Source organism: Falco naumanni, chromosome 2, assembly GCF_017639655.2.
Source record: "Falco naumanni isolate bFalNau1 chromosome 2, bFalNau1.pat, whole genome shotgun sequence".
In the NCBI taxonomy this organism is placed as follows: Eukaryota; Metazoa; Chordata; class Aves; order Falconiformes; family Falconidae; genus Falco; species Falco naumanni.
This window is the reverse complement of record NC_054055.1, coordinates 79,970,837-79,990,228: the sequence shown is the minus strand read 5'-3', so window position 1 is coordinate 79,990,228 and position 19,392 is coordinate 79,970,837. Positions and strand designations below refer to the sequence as shown.

Here is a 19,392-nt window from a genome sequence, read left to right as displayed (position 1 = left end):
TTTTTTTTTCCAGACACAACTCCCCCTCTCCCATAGCACACCCTACAGATGACAAAAACCAAGGCGTGTGAAGCAACTCTCTAGTTCACATAAACCAGCTACAGCTGAAGTCATGCCATGCTGGAAGCATTGGGTTTTAAGGAAAATCTGGACTAGTTGAAGTCCAGTAACAACAATAACCTAGAGTTCTAGAAAAATCTCACCTGTAAATAACCATTGAAAAGCCTGAAGTGGTTTGAGAAGACTGATGAAAACCACGATAGTCTTAATAGATGTAGGGTTGCTAAAGAGATCCCCTGGGAGCCACACCTTTCAGAAAAAAGGGTTTGCATGTGAGCTGACTGGAATCTTCATCAGCCTCTCCCAGTGTAGCCAATAACGCATGTTAACATCAAGTAGACTGTTAGTTCTTACTAAGAGCAGTAAGGCACCCAAGTGCTTACAAAATTGAGCAAGGAAAATGTATTTTCTACATTTATACTGAACATATTCTTGAACCGAAAGGTTAATGAGTGCCTAGATAAATGTAAGATTAAAGAACCCCACAAACACATCCTAAAGTTAAAGAATGAATGCAGGTGACATTAGCTATTTACACTTAAGTACACACAGAGCTCTTGTAAAATCTGAAAGCACGTTTCCACCTGTTAGTAGGTGTACAGGAATTAAATTCATCAATTTCTGCTAATTGCAATAAAGCACTGATGAGACAGGGAGATTGTAAGCTGAATGCCACTGGGACCAACTCTCAGATCTAACTGCAAGACTCATGAGGAATCCCAGTGCCCACGCAGTCTTGATTTAGAGACAAGCTACGTCTAAGCTCTCTGCCAGATCTAAATTAGTAAGCGTCTCATCCAGAGCTCACCTCTCCCACCCCAGAGAACACGGTGGCCAAAGGTGTTGGAGAGACAGCTATTAATTCAATAGGTAAAAAGAAACAAAAGAAATGCCTTAAGTTCATCTCTACTACCAGCCTGACTCCTGCAGATAGGCCTGTGAATGCCATTACCAAGTTCATAGTCACCTTCTCAACCTAAACCTTTCTCGCTTTGAAATCCCCAAGCACAGCCACCGCAGAGCAGACCTGCTGGGCACTGCTTGGCAAGATTTTGAACCCTTTAGAGCAATGGCCAGCCACATCAGATGGCGACCAGTCCATGGAGCTATGGGCGCTGTAGGAGTACCTGAGGAGAGGGACAGCTTCTAGCTCCATAGTAAACAGGGAAGTGGTGGAGGTGGGTGAAGGGCTGCACAACTGTGTTTCACAACAGAGGGGCGCAGACACCACTGGCCAGCAAAAAAGGGTTTCGCTATCCCCAGACAGCTCGCTCAACAAGCCTCTATGCACTTGTACCCTTGCGCTTAACCACAGCCTGTCTTGCTTCATTCCTGAAGAAAACCACTGTGAAATTACTTCAGCTGACCTGAAGCTAAACTTTCTCTGTAAAAAAAGACAACCACCTCACTGAAAAGCAACAAACCACCCACCTCAAGCGTCTCAGTGTTAATGTCTGCTACGTCTGTTCTGTTTACCACTACTACTTAAAGCATGATACTTCTAAAAAACATATGCTTATGTCAAATTATTTTAGAGACGGTTATTTTGGTTTGGTTTTTTTTTTTTTTTTTGGGGGGGGGGAAGGGGAAGGAGAAAGGGACTTATCAGGCTAATATACTGCCTTTCAGAATATGATACCCAAGGAGGTCTTTTTGGTGGTTTTTGTTTTGTTTAAGGAAATGAAATCAGTAACTCTATGTTAATGTATTATACCCAGGGAATGATTACAGTTAGGAGCTGCATACAGTTCAGAAATTCAATTTTCTGAGGCTTTTGCTCTCCAAAATTAGCTTCCAATATATTTTGTCAGGTCACCCTTTTCTTTACCTCTATTGTTAATTAGACTGAGAAACTGCTGTCGAAAAAAAGAAAAAAAGGTATTTTTAGTTGTTCTTCTATACCTAGTTTCAGAAGTCCTACACTATAAAAAAAAGTTTGTTTTGAAATTAAAGCAACAACCCCTCCAACTGCAGTATCTCCAAGACTGAAACAGCTTTACACTTTTGCACAGAGCCAAGCCATACTAAGTAAACTCAAGAAGGCTTAAACTAATTTTTAAACCTTCCTCATGCTGTACAAGCTTCTACACCATCAGTCACTGCCCATGTTTACTGTTCCATGTGGAAATATTAGAATTAATCAAGGGCCATGTTGCAAACTTCAATACAGCTTATGAAGCCCATTCCTAATGTTCTTGAGCATAGGCTATGAGGTATCTCTCGTCTCAGGAGCACTGTTATTTTTCTTGGTAATCTCCCTTTTGTCAAACACACCACAGTACCATTGCCTCTCAGGAGAGACTCAGTCTCACTCCTGTACTTCTACCTCCATTATAAGGTCTCCCTTGCACCAAAGACCTGAACTTCAATCTCAAATTTAAATAAGTCCCTGGATTTCAAATTGCACTGAAGATGTGAAACAAAGTGCCAAAGCTGCTCCTGCAATATTTAAGTAGCTTTTGAAGGCTGTGATTAACTTTGAAAAAGGCTACATTTCGGAGATGGGTAGGATGAAAAAGAAATTTGCAGGACAGCAGTGAGAAAAAACATAGTTTTGAGAAGGCTGCACACTGGGTCTGATCTCTTCCCTCTCCTCCCCCCATCAACTTGCTCTCGCAGCGACACGATTCTTTTCAGTTTTTTTCCCCTCCTCTGTCAAGATGTTAGTTTTGGAGACGGGTGTTTGTTAGCAAAGGTTTTTCAAAGCCTGGAGAGCTGAGAGAAAGAGGTGAAGGCAGGACACTCCTGACATATCAGGTCTATCTGTTCTCCCCAGAACAGGCTGTTCCCAGTAGTACTGCCATACCCACACAGTGGGGCTGCTCATTATAATGTCCTTCGAGCGGCACTTTCTGCCTGCTTTCAGGAAGGGCTTGCTTATTTTTTTAGTGTTTTTCTTCAAGAAGGGCACTGAATGCTTATATGATACTTTCCAGTCATTCCCCTAAAACACTGCAACAAAACCAGAGTGTATGAGCATCATATTTCTTGGCTTCTCTCTATTCAGCCACTGCAAGGTAAAACAACCAACCTTCCCAAAAATGAAAGCCAACAGACACAATTATATGGGATCCCCCACCTTGCTGCTTAAGTCAGGTTCATGGCTATGAAAGCAGCCTCTCCCTCCTGGAGGCCAGGAAACTACCAATCATCCCTCGTCCACATACTGGGATCCCTGGGTTAGCCAAGATTGTTGGACATGGAGAAGTAAATAAATTAGTGCACCACAGCTTATAAAACCAACTATGAACTCCCTGTACTTCAAGGCATGACCTCTGCTATAAAAATGCCACGACTTGTTCTTCAGGACTGGACTTGCAACATTGCCAGATTTTGTTTCAACATATGAGAGCTGCTACAGTATTACATACCGTCAAACTGATGTTTCAGCCTGTTTCAGACGTGGAGCTGAAAAGACTAGACCCATCCTCTACCTCCCTTGAACTACCTCTTCCTCACCAGCCACAGCAGCTCTCACCTCCATTCCTCGGGCCATGATCCCAAACTTTCACACACCTGTTGGGCTGTTGCTACATGAACGGCAAACGGGCAGGGCTGGATCTGGTGCAGGCAAAGGGAGGGAGGGAAGAGATCAGGCAAAAAAAACCCATCCAGCTACTGCAAGCACAAGGACTGGAATTTGGTTATTCTGATTGTAGTCCCTGCTAGAAAAGCTGTGCCACATCTCTGGGGCAAGGCACAGGGTCAGGCAGCTGCCCGCTGGTCGGTGTCATCTCAAGTGGCTACAGGAACGTACACAGGCAGCCCCAGGTCTGGAACACAAACAAGGTGCTGCAACCCCAGTGTTTTTATTTCCCTGGTAATTAATAAAGGGAATACAACATACAGAAGGCTTTTGCTCCCCATTCCACCTGACCTATTTAGGATATTACCAAGGAACAGAACTTAATTGTCATCATGGGTATTTCTTGGAATTATACATGGGAGTTAAAAGGCACAAACAGAAAGCAGCTTTCCACTCCATAATATCAGGAAGGACTACCCAATCGGAGAGAGAATTAAAAAAAAAAAGGAAAAAAAGGTGTTAAGCAATGTCACAATAACATGTTTGATCTATTAAAAATAACAATATTTTTATTCATATTTATTCTAACTTTTATGAAAAATTTGGTAGAGCAATCTAAAAGGCAGATTTGCTTCTCAAGTGAAATATTTTTTTTTTCTTTTTTTGAAATCAGTAGGTTCCTCCCCCTGCTACTGGACTCGTTTATTTCTCTCTTTCCTTTTCAAACATGCACACTTTAGTCTTTACCCTGGCTAATACTGTAGAGGCAGCAGCTTTGGGAAATGAAACAGCTTTGCCTGTGGCTCATACATCATTACAATTGTTAACCAAGTTCCACTATAAAAGTCTTTATTACACAGGAGAACAGAGAGGCATGCAGGAACACAGCTTTTTTTTTTTTTCAGCTACCAAGTTGAGTTTGTAGGGCAGGAAGTTAAGACTTTGTTATGCTCCGAGGTCGATGAAGTCTGCTAGTACACACTGCGACAACACACAGAAGACAGCTTCCTACTATTCATTCCACCACTTATCAACCTGTATGTAGAACTAACCTACCTTCCACTTGGACCAGGGATTACAACCCACTGTGTGACGATGGTACCTCAGGTCCTGCAGCAGCCCAGGGCTCCAACATTTTACGCACCACTGGGAAGGCGACAAGTGTAGCTGCATTGCTGCCCACACACTGGAGCCGATGGTGCTCAGGCCACCAGAATTGTGGAAGTTCACCCCTTAGCAACAGCAAATGTCATGTACACCTGCTGTGGAGAAAGTTTTCGAACCTGAACACAAATGTGCAGGTAGTAACTCCAATATTTGGTCACTTGCCAAGAAAACGTTAACCTGAAGGCTCAGCAGAATGCAAATGGAAGTTAACATTAGCTGGAACATTCGTAACTACAGCTACTGAGAAATTTTCTGGACACACCACACTGCCCCCCACAACGCTCCCCCTTATTTATCTCAGCAACCCTACAGCAAAAATCTGGCACTTGGGATCAAGCTAAATGTTTGTACTATTCCCTGAAGAACTTTGCAGCCATGAAGTAATAAGATTATTCTGTGGCAGATAAACTGAAGCACTGTGACTGCATCAGATGTTATCTTGCTACAGCATTTCTCAGACTTTGGAAAGTGTGACCACCTTTGGACTCCTCTGTCTTATTTGCAACCTGAGAGTCACCAAGAAGAAAAATGAATGAATTAAATAAAAATCTCTTTAGTCACAGAGAAGTATCAGTAGGACTGATGAATCATTTTCTGACATGCTTCACATTTCACTCTTACTCGTAGCAGACATATACTAGACAGCACAGTGAATGAAAGCACAGGTCTCTCCATACCATGCTTAAGCAGCGTGGTAATACTGCCCTGAAGACCTTCCTAACTGGTATACCATGCTCTGTCTTGAAAAGACGCTATAATTGTTAATTTCTTATGCCACAAACACTGATAGTCAAGGTTTCTGTATCAGCAGGTATCAGAACAGAATTTCGGAAGTAAAGTTGCCATTTATGTAGGAAGAAAAAAAACCCTGCAAGATTTCACATTTTCGAAAATAGATCTGAAGCCTGCAGTCAAAACAGATGCTCTAGTGTATTATTTCCTATGCCAAAACTATTGCTGCCAAAGGCAATCTTCAAAATTTACCTTCTGCTGACCTGATGCGTTTTTTTTCTTCCCTAATACCACAATAAAATTTTCCAGGGGGGACACACAGGACCCAGCGTTCCATACAATGGCTTCACAGGCAAACCTTTCCTTTCTACAGAAGCCCCAAACGGCTGATCTTCTCTGGTGAAGCTTCCTATGGCAGCAAAGTAAGAAACAGAAAGAGCCTGGGTGGGTGAGAAAATTCTCACATCTGGCCTTGACGTGAGCCTGAGCACAAGCCGCAGCGGGCTCCAAGGCACTCTTCTATGGACCACTCTTGCAGGCAGATCCACAAACAAATGTCAAGGAATTATCTGAGAGATGGCCACCAAAAGGATCCAACTACTTTCTCCCTGCCAAATGGCAGGAGCTGGCCTTTAATGAGAGAAGACTTACGCTCCCTCCCTCAAGTGGAGAGGTGACTCTCAGTTCTTCAGTTGCTGTCTGTTTTTCTTTAAAACAAAAATACCAATGGGAAAAAGTAGTGCTATCAAACAGTTGCAGATCCCCAAGAATGGATTCATTTGTGTCCTTAAGGAAGAGAAGTTTACCAAGTGTTACTGCAACATTAACACCTTTCCTCTTTTAAAATGAAACCAGACTAGCTATGACTTTGAGACAAGCATTTTCCCTGAACACATGCAGTCTAGCTTAACAGCAGTTTTTGCTAGTAGGTAGGTACAAAAATAAACCAACCATAAAGCTAAATAAAATCAACTAATTTTAGTACTCACAGGCTGAGCAAAGAGAACAAAATCTACAAGTAATTTATTTTCCACAATTTCAAATTATTAGTAAGCAGTGGTGAGGGAAAAGAAGGATTGTAAAGTGCAATTACTGTCTTAACAGATTCCCTCCAAAAGAGCATTTTAATTATGACACATTAATTGTATTCAATGAATTGTAATTTTCATTCCAATAAGATTTTTTTCTCCATCCAGCTTATTTTCCTCAAATTCCCTCTCCACCATACCCCACAGGTTTCATCTATTTGAGGAGAACTCTTCAAAAAACCTGAAACAAAGGTCTAGAACATCTGTCCCCTGCTGCCCTCCTCTTAGACATAAAAAGGCAGCGAGAGCAGAAGGAGAGACAGGCAAAAGGAAGAATGAGGGAAGAACTCTGAGGCAGGAGAGAGAAGGGGGTGTGTGGGGGGGTGGAAGGTATTATTTTATCAACCTTTGGCAAAACAGGAAGCAAACATTGGCTCAAGGCTTTCTGAAGGCATGAGAGCTAACTTTGCTATGTGACTGCTCTCGGAGCGTGGCCGAAAGCCCATCAGCCACGCCTGGAGGAAGCTCGCGGAAAAGGCCAGGCCCGTGGGCAGTAGCAGGTTCAGCTGCCAAACTTCCATCCCATGATAAGTTTACCCAGCTCCTTGGCAAGGATCTTGGGTGTTTCTGGGCTGCTGCTGCCTTTGCTGCACAGAGCATGAAGCTGCTGCCATAGCAAAACCAAAACACGCAGCTGATGCAGACATGCTCGTGCTACCTCAGGTACTGCCAGCGGTAATGGAGCTCACTGCGTGTTGCAGAGCCACCTGGAAAAGCACAGTAGATTGCTCATGCAGAGGACCCTGTTGTCACAACTAGACTGTTAACATCCACGAGTTAGCTGGTTTCTACTAGCTCAGTTCTATAATGCCGTAATCCAATTGCATGGGTGGCTGCAATGTAGACATATGCAGAGAAGCAGAGACAGATAGTCAGCTAACTTGTTATTTTAAAACTAAGGGAGTTCATGTGCAAAAATTTGCAAATAAAATCTATTTCAGTCCTGAGCTATTTCAAGTGCTTTGAAGGACACTGAACTAACAGATAAAAATTAAAATGTAAAACTTTCAATTTTAACAGCACTCTGCTATCCGCAGAACATGTACTGCATTTGCTTCATGAGCTCAGATCTACATAGCAAAACCAGACTGAAAAGCAGCAAGATGTATGACAGTCCCATCAATGGCAGGAAAAAACCACTTCCTTTCCTTTTCTTTGAAGATCAGATCTCAAGTCCTAATCTGGTCAGAAATAGGAGCAACAAGTTCCTTCACTTATTTAAAGAAATTATGATGAAATCTGTATTTTACAACCAGTAAGGGAGAGAGGTATGTCTGATTCATAGTGGAGATGCACATGAGCAAGGGTATGCCATTGTATCAGCTTCTTTTTTAAAACATAGTTATACTTGACAATGGCCAGATAACATTTCAGGTCAGACTTGCTTCACCTACAATAAGTGAGAAATTTTCAAAGATAATAAACTGTGGAGGCAATGTAACAGCTAACGTTACTAACAGACTCGAAGTCATAAGTGCCCTTCATGAAAATGAAGGCCTTGCAGGGTGTAGTAGTTTTTAAATGTGTCTTGCCAGACACTATCACTAGAGCTCACAGACCTCTGGTTAAAGCAGGGGGTGGGGGTGGGGGTGGGAAGCAAAACCAAAAACCCAAACAAACCCCAAGACAAAAAAGATTCCTTCTTTCATAATCACAAACACTCAAACATTTGGGAATTCCACATGGGTTTTCCTTTGCCCACTGGTTTGTTTTCATCTCATTTTTTCTCCAAATCCCCACTAACTTACTCCTTAATAATAGTAAAAATAGTTATTACCTCTCCCTCTGCTTTTCTCTTTCCTAATCTAATACTTTTGATAGGGAATGAAATGCAAGGAGCAGCAAAAGGTGTGAACCTGAAAACTATTGTCACCACACCTGCTCCTCACAACAGATCTTCTGCACCAACTGACCAGGATCTGAATGCACGATTGCTACAACTGGCAACCCTGGGTAACAAAACTTCCACCACTTCTCTGAAAGAGAAAAAGCACCTTTAAAGGAGCAGTTAGTGGGTCTCTAATCCAACTGTCCCTGGGAAAGGAGCACATCCTGGGGAACGATCATGATCAGCCTCATTCATTCATGTCACTCTGTGTACAGACATGGCAGACCATTGCAGCCCACCTACAAACAGCAAGGCAAAGACTTGCTATAAAACACTAACTGTGCTATACTCTAATCAGGGCACCTGCATTGTAATTAATACTCGCATTTTGGGTTATTTTTATAGTACAGGCTCCACTACCTCCACGCATTCCCTTTGGTGAGGGCTAATTTTGTATGGAAGGAGGTGCCAGAATGCTAATTTGTAAAGGCAGGGACCTTTCTGTCAACCTGCTATGGTTGTTTGCTTTGTCTTTGGTCAAAAATAGATTACACCCCACTGGAAGACAGTACATCACTGTATTAGTCCTGTCTTATAACTTTCAGATCCTTGTCCTTTTTATTTTGCAGGCAACCAACAACAACCAAAATATTCCCAACTCATCATTTAAGAACAGGAATATTTTGCATTTCAATAGTACTTCCATTAGAGGGATCTGGAGGGATTTTGACCCTGTCACCTCAAAATATCCAACTACACCACAGAACTCCTCTTTGCTCCTCAACCCTTTCTTCTTTCATAAAGAGCTCAAAAATAAACATGAAAGACCCACATAATTTTTTAAAAAAAGGAAAGAAAGAGAGAAAGACTTGAGTTGGAGCTTGACTTCTGGTATTTGAACCTGGAAGCATGACATTTTCAAAACTTCTTGTATCTAGAAAGATGGTAAACTCCCTCTCAGCAAAATTAAGAAAGCAGAGCTTAGCTTCCTAGGGAACAGCACAGCTCCAGAAATCAGGCCCTTATCACCAAATATAGCAAGACTACTGAAGCAATGAAATTACAAGAGCAGTTGAATCTTTCGTCACAATCTTCATTCCTTCCAACACTCAGGAAATAAGAGCTATCAACAATTAAGGAAGAATGGCTCCATGTTCAGAACTTGCTGATGTGTCTGTTAATCACCTTCAAAATACCAAGCTATAAATGTTAAGAGTCCATGACACACTTGAGGTGTTTAATACATATCCTTCTTTATCCTTCTTTTCTTTAATAGCTGGAAGAAATTGAAGGAAAGATAACCGCCCACCAATTACATGGAAACTGGAGTTTGTGTTTTGCAGTGAAGGTCATTAGACCCAACATTCACATTGACCTTAAAACTTCAGAGCAAGTTTACAGGACAGGTTTTTGCTCACAGGCCCCTGCACAGAACAAACTGCCATTAGGAAATAAAATAGACAAAACCTCTTCATGCATAGACTGAAAAATTGACATTGAAATTTCAAAAAGGAGCTGTGGCATTCAGAGCACAAGTCAAATCCTACCATGGTTTCAATATCTGCTAATCAGACCACAGCTACGTGACTCTGAGGCGGCATACGCCTGACCTCTCTTTGCAATGAACTTGCAGGAATAGCATTTACCTGCTCTCAATAAAAACACAAGTTGGAAATGCAGTGGGACTGGTGGGAATACCACTACCTCATGCAATGAAGGCTAACACATGAGGCAACAGTACTTTCTTTGCAAATATTTAATGCAATCCAGATGGACTTCAAGAAAGCTGTGAAGAACATGGGGTGCTTTAAGAGTTTGACTGTTCTATTGGTCAAAAGCTCACAGGAGAAACAAAATTAATATGAAGAGAACAGCAGTGAAGATTGCAAAAAAACCCCTAAATGATCTTTGATTCAATTTCTCACAGTGCTTGAAATCTCAGGGCAGGAAAAATAATAAAAGATAGAGCAAAGGAATTCCATCAGATTATTTAAAGAAATAAGAAGTAAGAACAGAGCACACAATTCATATTGGGCTCTTGCTACCTCTTATTTAAATTTGGAATTGGAAGACGTGCACCCACACAGACAGGTGTAAAGCACAATCCATCAGAAGCAGGACGCATAAGAATACATCCACAAAATAAGAGACAAATATATCACACTCCTCAATACAATAGACCTTCTTTTTCACGTTTCACATAATTCTTAAGTAGATCTGCCTGTGAATGGATGAGAGTGGGGGTAATGACAGTTGACACTGACCTGGTAGCTAGTCTAGAGACCCAATATGATTAGGAAGGATACTGTATTATAAAACTTAAAATTATAGAAACACTCTGGCTGCAAACACTTTGTAAAATTGGATTGACTGCACTGAAGTTTCCTCTCTTGAAAATAAAATAAATTTGACTTCACACAGCTGCTCTATTTTTATATCGTCAGAACAAGTATTTCAGAACTGCCATTGTGAAATGCAGTTCTGTGCTGTGTGTATCTGCTATATGAAAAATCAGAATTGGAATGAAAGCCAAACAGTGTGCCTTAAATGACCTGAAAAACGTAATTCTTTCATAGTAGCTTCCTTCCAAGAACAGAAATTAAAAAAGGAAAATTTCTAAAAATGCAACTGAGCAGTAAAGCAAGCTCAGTAGTGCTGAAGTCTTTCACAAATGCTTACTCCCCATACTGGCACAGTAGCTTTCAACGCTTAACGTACACACTTTCAAAGTCACGAGGCACCAATGCTATCATAACCACGACATTAAGTCTTGTGCCTCTTCTCACAACCTGCTCTTTGGTCTTGGTCCATCCGCTACTGCCTTGTCTGCATTTACCCATCCCCTCTCTGTAACACTGTCTGGAGCAGCAGCTTTGCCATCCACCCTTCTGCTCCGACAGCATGGAAGCAAAGCCATGCTGCTCTGCAGCTCTTCGTTCTTCCTCCCTAGCAAAATGTCAGGGCATTGAGCTCAGCTGTCCTGGCAGAAGCCTAGGTGAGGAAGGGAGTTAGCCTGGGGGAAAGTCCCATGCAGGAGGGGTGCAAGAGTAAAGGAAGGTGTCCAAGCAGCTTTGTACTATTCTCCGCAAAGCAGAAAAACAAGTACATTTGTGATCTTTAAGCCTTCCAGTTTCAGGCAGGAAACGAGAGAACAAATTCATCTCCATCAACAGTAAAGAATAATTTTTAACTGCACTCTACTGAGTCACTACATGCCAAGATCTGATTTTGGAAACACAAGCGCATTTATAACCTTACTTAAAACCTCGGTGGGCCTACTTGTGAATAAAAGTTCACATGTGCTAAACACCAGTGGTGGTCTTTTAATTAATTAACTTAACGAGAACTGAGAACTAGTTCAAAATAGTAAAAGGTTTGCAACCAGATTCAGAGCTTTTTTTTCTTTTTCCAGATGGAAAAAAATCACTGAGACAAGTTTTTCTGAAACCTTGCATCACATGTAATACAAGTAATACTAGCCGTTAAGTGTTAAGTGAAGCCTCCAGGTGCGCTGAGGGCAGCACATTTCTCCCTCTTAGATCTCCAGTCACATTATCAAAAGCTTGTCCTTTTTCCTTCTCCATTTCTTCCAATTTCAGAATCCCCCTAGACACGTAAGGGGATGTTACGCTTGATAGTCACTTTTTCGACCTAAAATTATTTTCCTCATTTAAGACATACTGAATTAGATTATTAGTCCAATCAAATCTGGTATCTTGATTCTGGCAGAAACCAATAGTGAATGTTCCCTGGAGTAATGAAGCACACACAACACCACACTAATAGAACTAGTCAAATATGCAGTGCGCAACATGGAGGAAAAATTATTTCATGGCCTCTATGCCCATCAGGCTACACCTTAATGCCTCACACTTAGTTAGTTTTTTTAAAAAAACACCTCCCTTTATTGATCATAAATAAGCCACCCTTTCTCAATACATGCATTGATCCTACCGTCATACATTTCAATTAGAGCAACGATGTGGCCAATCCTCTTACATTCAAGGTGTAAACCAGAAAGAGCTCACAGCAGCCTAAAAATGTAACACAGCCGAACACTCCCTGTTGGCTTAGCAGTTTCACATTCATCAGCAGTTTATTAAGTAGAGGAGCTAAAGCAGCAGAATAAGAATTCTTTTGTGCACACGGGGAAGCAAGGATCTAAACTCCCGAAGTAAACACGAAGTTCTGAGGGAAAGCCCCGAGGGCCTTCAGGAAATTAATCCCCACTCAGCTGACTAGTCATCCCCACCAGCAGCCCAGCACCGCTCCTCCGGGGATCTCATGACACAGATGAAAGAGCAACTACATGGCAAAAAACTTGAGCAATGCTGGTAAAGGCAGATGGGGGAGATTCAAGGAAACATGGTCTGTTTGAAAGCAGTATTAAACCCACACACGTTCTTTGTGTTATTAATGAGTAACATACGAATTCCGGAAAAAGGGGGCTGGTTTCGCTTTGCTATCACTTACTTTAGCAGGAAGATTTCGAGTGATTCTCGCTGAGGCACCGGGAGGATCTATGAAAGCACCCAATCACAATGCAAAACAGCTTAAAAAATAAAAGAACAAAAAAGCACCCTCTGACTCTAAACCACAGTCATTTCGACTGACAAAACAACTCGCTTCCAACGAAAATGAGACAGCCTGACACCAGGGACCAGCTCCGCAGGATCTCCGGAGCAGTCGCCGGGCCGCGGCAGAACCGCCTCCCTCCGGCAGCCGCTGCCCTTCGCCACTCCCCGCACCGCACTGCCCCGCACCGCACCGCACCGCTGGCGCCCGGGGACGCGCCTCCCGCCCGGCCCGTGGAAACTCGCTGCTGCCGCCGCCGTCGCTCCCCCGCGCCGGGCACCGGCAGCGTCTTTCGGGGGGGGGGGGGGGGGGGGCGGCGGGGAGGCTCCGGCACTGATCATCGGGAGAAAGTTGTGTTTGGCCCTGGGGGCGGCTAACTCCAGACACCCGAGAAGTTCCCCCACCCCCCGAGAAGTTGGCCCTCCCCCCCTCCGAGCCCGCAGTCCGCGGCCCGCTCCTACCGCCTGCGGCGGGGTCCCGATCAGCATCTCCAGGTAGTAGCCGCGGCCAGAGTCCCCCTGAAGATTCTCCACCATAGCTAAAAAGTTGAGGGTGCCGCCGGGATCCGAGGCCAAGGCCAAGCCGTCCGCGCCACCGAGGGAGTCCTGCTGCCGGCTGCCGCTCCCCGGCCGCAACACCACCGGGGCTGGCGGAGACCCGCCGGGGGCGGCCGGATGGGACACACGGAGCGGGAGGAAGAAGAAAGCCCGGCAGAGCCCCGCGGCGCCGGCCAGGAGGAGCAGGAGACTGGGAGCCGCCGGCAGCGTCCCCATCCCGGCGGCAGCGCGGGGGCCGGGGGCGCTTCCGAACTGCAGCGGCTCCGGCCGGAGGCAGCGGCCGCCTGGCTGCCAGACTGGAGCAGCCGGGGCGGGGAGGGGGAGGGGAGGAGGAGGAGGAGGAGGAGGAAGAAGAAGAAGAAGAAGAAGAAGAAGAAGGGAGCGGCTTACCCACGCCCCAGCTTCATCCCCCCCTCCCCCGAACCGAGCTCCTCCTCGCGTTTCTCCCGTACGGCCCCCGGGCAGCGGCGGGCTGCGGCCGCCCCGGGACCTTGCGGGAAAGTTGCTCCGGGCCAGCGCCCGCGGGAGAAACTTCCTGGCTCGGCTCGGCCCAGCGCAGCCCCGCTAACGGACCGTGACGGCACGGCGGGGGAAAAGTTTCCGTACGAGTGGCGGGGCGGGCGAGGAACGCCCGGGGGGGGGGCGGGCGCGGCCGGTCCCCGCCCGGTGCGGCGGCAGCGGCTCGACCCTCACCGCCGGGGGGGAGCGGGCGCCTCAGGGCCCCGCGGGCGTGGAGGCTGTGGCCAGGCAGGGGGTGGAGGAGGAGGAGGAGGAGGAGGTGGTGGCGGTGGCGGGTAGGTCGGAGCCGGGTGCGGGGCTGTGGATGCGTGTCCCGCACGGGTGGCCGTGGCTGGGTGTGCCTGTGGTGCGGGTGGCAGCAGCCACGTTTCACAGCGGCGGTGTCTGGTGTGAGGAGCGGGCGCGTGTGTGCCAATTCATCTGCTGCAATAATAAGAGCGAGGCATGAAAGACGTCTGCTTGTGAGAAAGCCTGCGAGGCTTTAAATGTCTTCATCATGCACGGAATTAATAACCGGAGTCAAGTGCGGCCTTTCGAAAGATGGGAACACTTAGGATGGAATTACTCTGCACCTCTGGAGTAATGGCAGTGCCAGATGACTGGACGGAGCAGACAGTCCAAAAGCCTTGAAAAACAACACTGGGCAAGTTTAAGAAGATTCACTTTGGGTTTGTTTCTGACCCTTCTCCCCATCCTCTGTAGTAGATGAAAAATAGCCAGCCCAAGTCATGCATACTCTCAGTATCCCCCAACCAATTTGCTGGTGACCACCTGGTCTGTCCATGTGTGTGTAAATCTGCTCCAGGCTGCGTGGACTGAGATCCCTCCCCTGCCACAGGAAAGGAGGAGGGCTCCCTCCCTTATTTGAGGTGGAATAATCATCTGTAAGATTTCCAAGTGTTTCAAAGGTATTAAATGAAGTTTCACTAGGAGGTAGACAGTAGCAACATTAATTCCCAGGAAGGCTAAGCAAACTATTTGCTGTGAGGGTATTCAGGTGCAACTTACTCCTAGCCGTTGCCAGAGCTGCTTGAAGATAGTACTAAAAGAAAATTAAAGCCCACCTGCCCTTGCTGAAGGAAAAAAGCTGTCTTCCCTGATGTTTTCAGTACTCTGGTTCTCTGTCGCTTAAAATCTGGAGCCCTTGCTCTCACTTTGTAGCTCCTGTCATAGATCATTTCAGTGCCTCTGGTGCAGTTGGGTGCTTTCCCCTGCATCCACAGCTGGAGTGGGATGCAGCCCCTGTCCCTTTGGCTACAGAGGTCTCCGCAGGAGGAGGAAAATGCTTTAGTGCTCTTAGCCTCGCCTAGCTGCAGCTGGGAAGGTGGGAAAGCCTGCAAGGAGCTTGGCCTGGCTGGGGTCTTGGGTGGGGGGCATAGACAAAGCTTGTGTTCAGGAGGTCATTTTGCTTGTGGGAAACTACACATCTTAGTAAAAGGTGAAATTGCGCAAACTTCCCCTGCTGTAGGAAGCTTTCTATGTGCCTCACAAGTAGGGAATGTGAAATATTGCGGTCATGGTATGTCTAGTCTCACCTGCTCTAGGCTGATGGCAGCAGAACACCTGAGGGAGTGGTGTCGTGGCACGCACAAAGGGGTTATCTCCGGAGTGCTACAGTAATGGCTTTCTCAATATAGCTGGGGTGGTGACAGGTTGTTCTGCAAGGCCTATCTAGTCGGAGCTGAAGGGGAATTAAAATGCTTCAGGCTCTTCAGGGGTGAGCTGAAAACTGCAGAAATGCCCCCCCTTTGAAAAAGGAAATGTGAAAAGTATTCAGGAGTATAATTGAACACCCCCTCAGAGTGGTAGGGATGTATTTATAACAGTCAGCAGCTATATACATTTTGTTTTAATTCTTTTACAGTACAGTAAGTCTTCCCCCTTGCCACTGTTGCTAAGATACGTTACCGTACTTCTGGCTAAAGCAATTCCAGTCAAAAGAAGTGTATAGTTTTCGAACTATGGAACGTATAGCATAGCCTTCAAGTATTGAAGAGAAAACTTGTCTTTTTCCATACTGTTTGTTAAAAGTTCTTGTCCTGTTTTCCACAGACCTAGATAAGTCTTATAGCAAATGCATATCAGGCAGCTACTGCATATGAAATGGTGTATGAGCACAGCAGGGCTCGTGTTCACACAATAGCATGTTGTGAGGTTTCAGCCTTGCCTCATCTGTTCCTTTATTTACCTAAGTATCTGATAAGGCTTAGACTGTGCTATGGACAGGTGAGCAGTTCCAGTGCATTTATGAACAATGGAAGGAATGGGCCTTAAAAGAGCAGTGTAAACAACTGCTTTTGAAAGACGACATTATAAAGTCCTCCTGAGAGCTGAACAGCTGAATGTAACTATATCAAAACATTCCTTGGAGGGGAAATCATCTGTATGCCATGAATGCCACTACAATCAATATACACATTTATTTCTTTGTGTATCACATACAGAAAATAAATGAAATGCTGGAAATAGACACAAGTTTAAGTGGCTGTGCTCCTTGTTTTCTAGAATATATTGAGAATCTTGTTTTCTGTATTTTTGTTATTCCAAATATATATTCTTTGAGTAAATATTTTTTTTAAATCTTTGAATATCAGTCCCTGTGAATAGGTCTTTTTAAAAAGTCATTTATTTGTCCACATATAAATTTGCAGATATATCTTGACTTTGATCCAATTCTGCATTAATTTAATTTGATGGTATTGTGGTGCTTTAGACCTTGAGCCACTTGACAGGGAATTAACATATGTCTCTCTAACATAACCTTCCACCAATTTTTACAGAATACAGCACATCATAAAAATCCAGCTGTGCGGTGTTCTGGACAAGGTGTATTAACCAAGTCAGGAGGACAGCTGCTGTACAGAGATGTTAAATCAGAACCACTGAGAAAACAAGCAGGAACAGGGAAGGTGGCTCAAGATGCAGAAGTGCTGGACCTGATCCCAGTGGAGGGACTCAGGATAGCTAAAAAGACATCCTTTCCTTCCAAAAGAGGAAGCTATTAGGGAACTGCTCAGACTGAAGTGATTCTCTGCTGTGCATCTGAAGAAGTCGGGCTGACCTATGCTACTGTTATGCACTAACAAGGGCAGGTGGACATAAAGACTTCTGTTCTAAAACTGCTTTGTCTACTTTCTGTGTTCCTACAGTTAGCATAATCAATACTTCAATTTTAAGACTGATTGCTCTTTACGGCTAATTGCACCCTGGTACTGAAAGGAACCTAGCTGGACCTGCAGTGTACAAATGGTTAATTTGCAGAATGTGGTAGCCTTAGGAGAGGGGAGATTTTTTCTTCCTGGACCTGACTGGAAAATGGTCTTCTCTGTCTGTGGTCATTTTGCAATCAGCTTTTGCATATTTTGGACCTAATTCAATGAAACGTTGCTGGTAAATTACAGAACAGTAAACAATCAAGTGGCAGCAGAGACCACAAGATTTGGCTCTTGTGTGTGTCTGCCAAGGCAGTGTGGCTTCAAAGGCAAAACCAAACCAGCTACCCCATGGGATGAGGTGTGCCACCCAGAAGAGCTATTTTCTGTGGTGCTGAAGTGACGACACGGACAGTTCTGGGGCTTGTTTAAGGACTGAGCATATGCACTGTGTATAGAGCTCATCCAAAATGAACCTTGTGGCTGGGGATGTAGGTGCAAATGTTTAGTGCCCTTCATCTCTTTACTGTGGGTAGAGAATCTGTGGGTGAAAGTGTTGTCTTTGATCACTGCCTGTTCAATTAGTTTTCTGAGTGATGATAGATCCCTTTGGCTACAGTTGAACATGTAAGATGTTGAAGATCCAGCTGTCTTTTGTAAAAGTTTCATTAAAAAACAAGGAAAACATCATCCTTGGTTGCTGCTGAAGGCCTCTAATCACTTGTAGAGCTTGGCTGAGCTGATCTAGAAAATCATCCCAAGACTTTGTTTTGTGGTAGAGGCTGTCATCCAGTTGTGTGCTGAGGTCCCTATTTTGCATCTTCTTCACTGGAGCAAGGTCCTCTACCCCAGCAAGATGTCACAGGATGTGAACTCTCCATTTGGAGCAAGAGGTCTTCTGTAGAAATCTTCATGCCCCAAAATGTTTTCTTTCTCCCCTGGGTCTTCAAGTCCACATACGCAACACCCTTTTCTCTGTCCCACCTCATCCCTTTTTCTCTGACAAAGTGGTGTGTCATTCAAAGAGAAGAGATGCAAAAAAACAGCTTGTTTTCTGCTTCTCCCTGTGCTAGAACAGAGGGGCTGTGCAGAAGCTACCTGGGAGAGTGGCTGTCAGACCTTCTACCCCACATCTGAGGCAGCCTGCAGAATTCTTCATGAGTGCATTGAGCGCTCTCAGAAAAGCGTTATTTCTCCTCAGGAAGCTCTGCAGGCTTTCTCAAGCTTATTCTCTAGTGTGCACCATGGAAGAAATAATTTGTGGGTTAAACCTTAAAATGATCCAATATCGACCTTCTGATTCCAGACCTTCCTACACCACAAACAGCAATGGTTATAAATTTATAAACTATGAAAAATTAAACATGCAGTGAACTATAACAGCACTTTAAAAACAGCACATTGAGAGTTGGCACATACTGCTAAGATTACTCAGATACTTTCACAAATGTGCAGGGCTGCAATCCGCTTGCCTGGCGCTGGTAGACCATTCATTTATTGTTTATAGTAAGAGTAGTAGGAATTGCTTGTTAGTGGGTGTTCAGGAAACTGGTCAGCTTGGTCAAGACTTCAGAAGCGCTTAGACCTCCACAATGTTTACTGGGAAGTGGAGGACATGGGATACAGAGCCCTCCTGGAAGTTTAGGCACCAGTTGCTTTGGGGAAGTAAATGCATGGAGTACAGTTTTATTCCAATCCACCTATGTGCCAGATGTTCATCAAGATTACAAGCATGCTCCTGTCTGCACCTCACTTAAAAACTGCCATGAGGAATGCTATTTAAATAAGTTTACAATTTAATAATGCTGTGGGTCTATATTTATGCCCATTCTTGGAGAGGAATTTTGTGACGGACTACATTGTTTGAGCAGCCAGTCTTGAGAAGTTGCTGGCTGTTTACTGTAGTCTGCATAACCATTTCAGTGCGGAAAGTTCAAGAAACAAAGGATTTCATGCATGGCAAAATTAGTTCCTACAGCCTGTCTTTATAACTTGTGCTTTTCCCCCACCCCCTTTCTTTATCACCCTGATGCTGACTGTGGCAGAGCCTCTGAAGACTGAATGTAGCAAGTATGTTTTGCCATAGTCTATAAAGATCTCTAGTTTCCTTAACTTGGGTTCCTCAACTCAGTGACTGTCACCTGGACATAGAGCTTGCTTCCTTCCTTCCTTTCCTCTCCTCCTGGGC

General features: G+C 44.5%; 1 protein-coding gene across 1 annotated transcript in view; it reads right to left on the bottom strand.

The window, feature by feature from the left end:
• The window catches only part of BACE2 (beta-secretase 2), a 55,915-nt gene extending 41,832 nt beyond the window's left edge, over positions 1-14,083 (bottom strand). Inside the window, exon 1 of the mRNA XM_040585112.1 lies at positions 13,438-14,083. Coding sequence (XP_040441046.1) covers positions 13,438-13,749 — 312 coding nt within the window. The 5' untranslated portion in view covers positions 13,750-14,083. The remainder of the gene's footprint in view (positions 1-13,437) is intronic.
• Between the last annotated feature and the right edge of the window lie 5,309 nt (positions 14,084-19,392).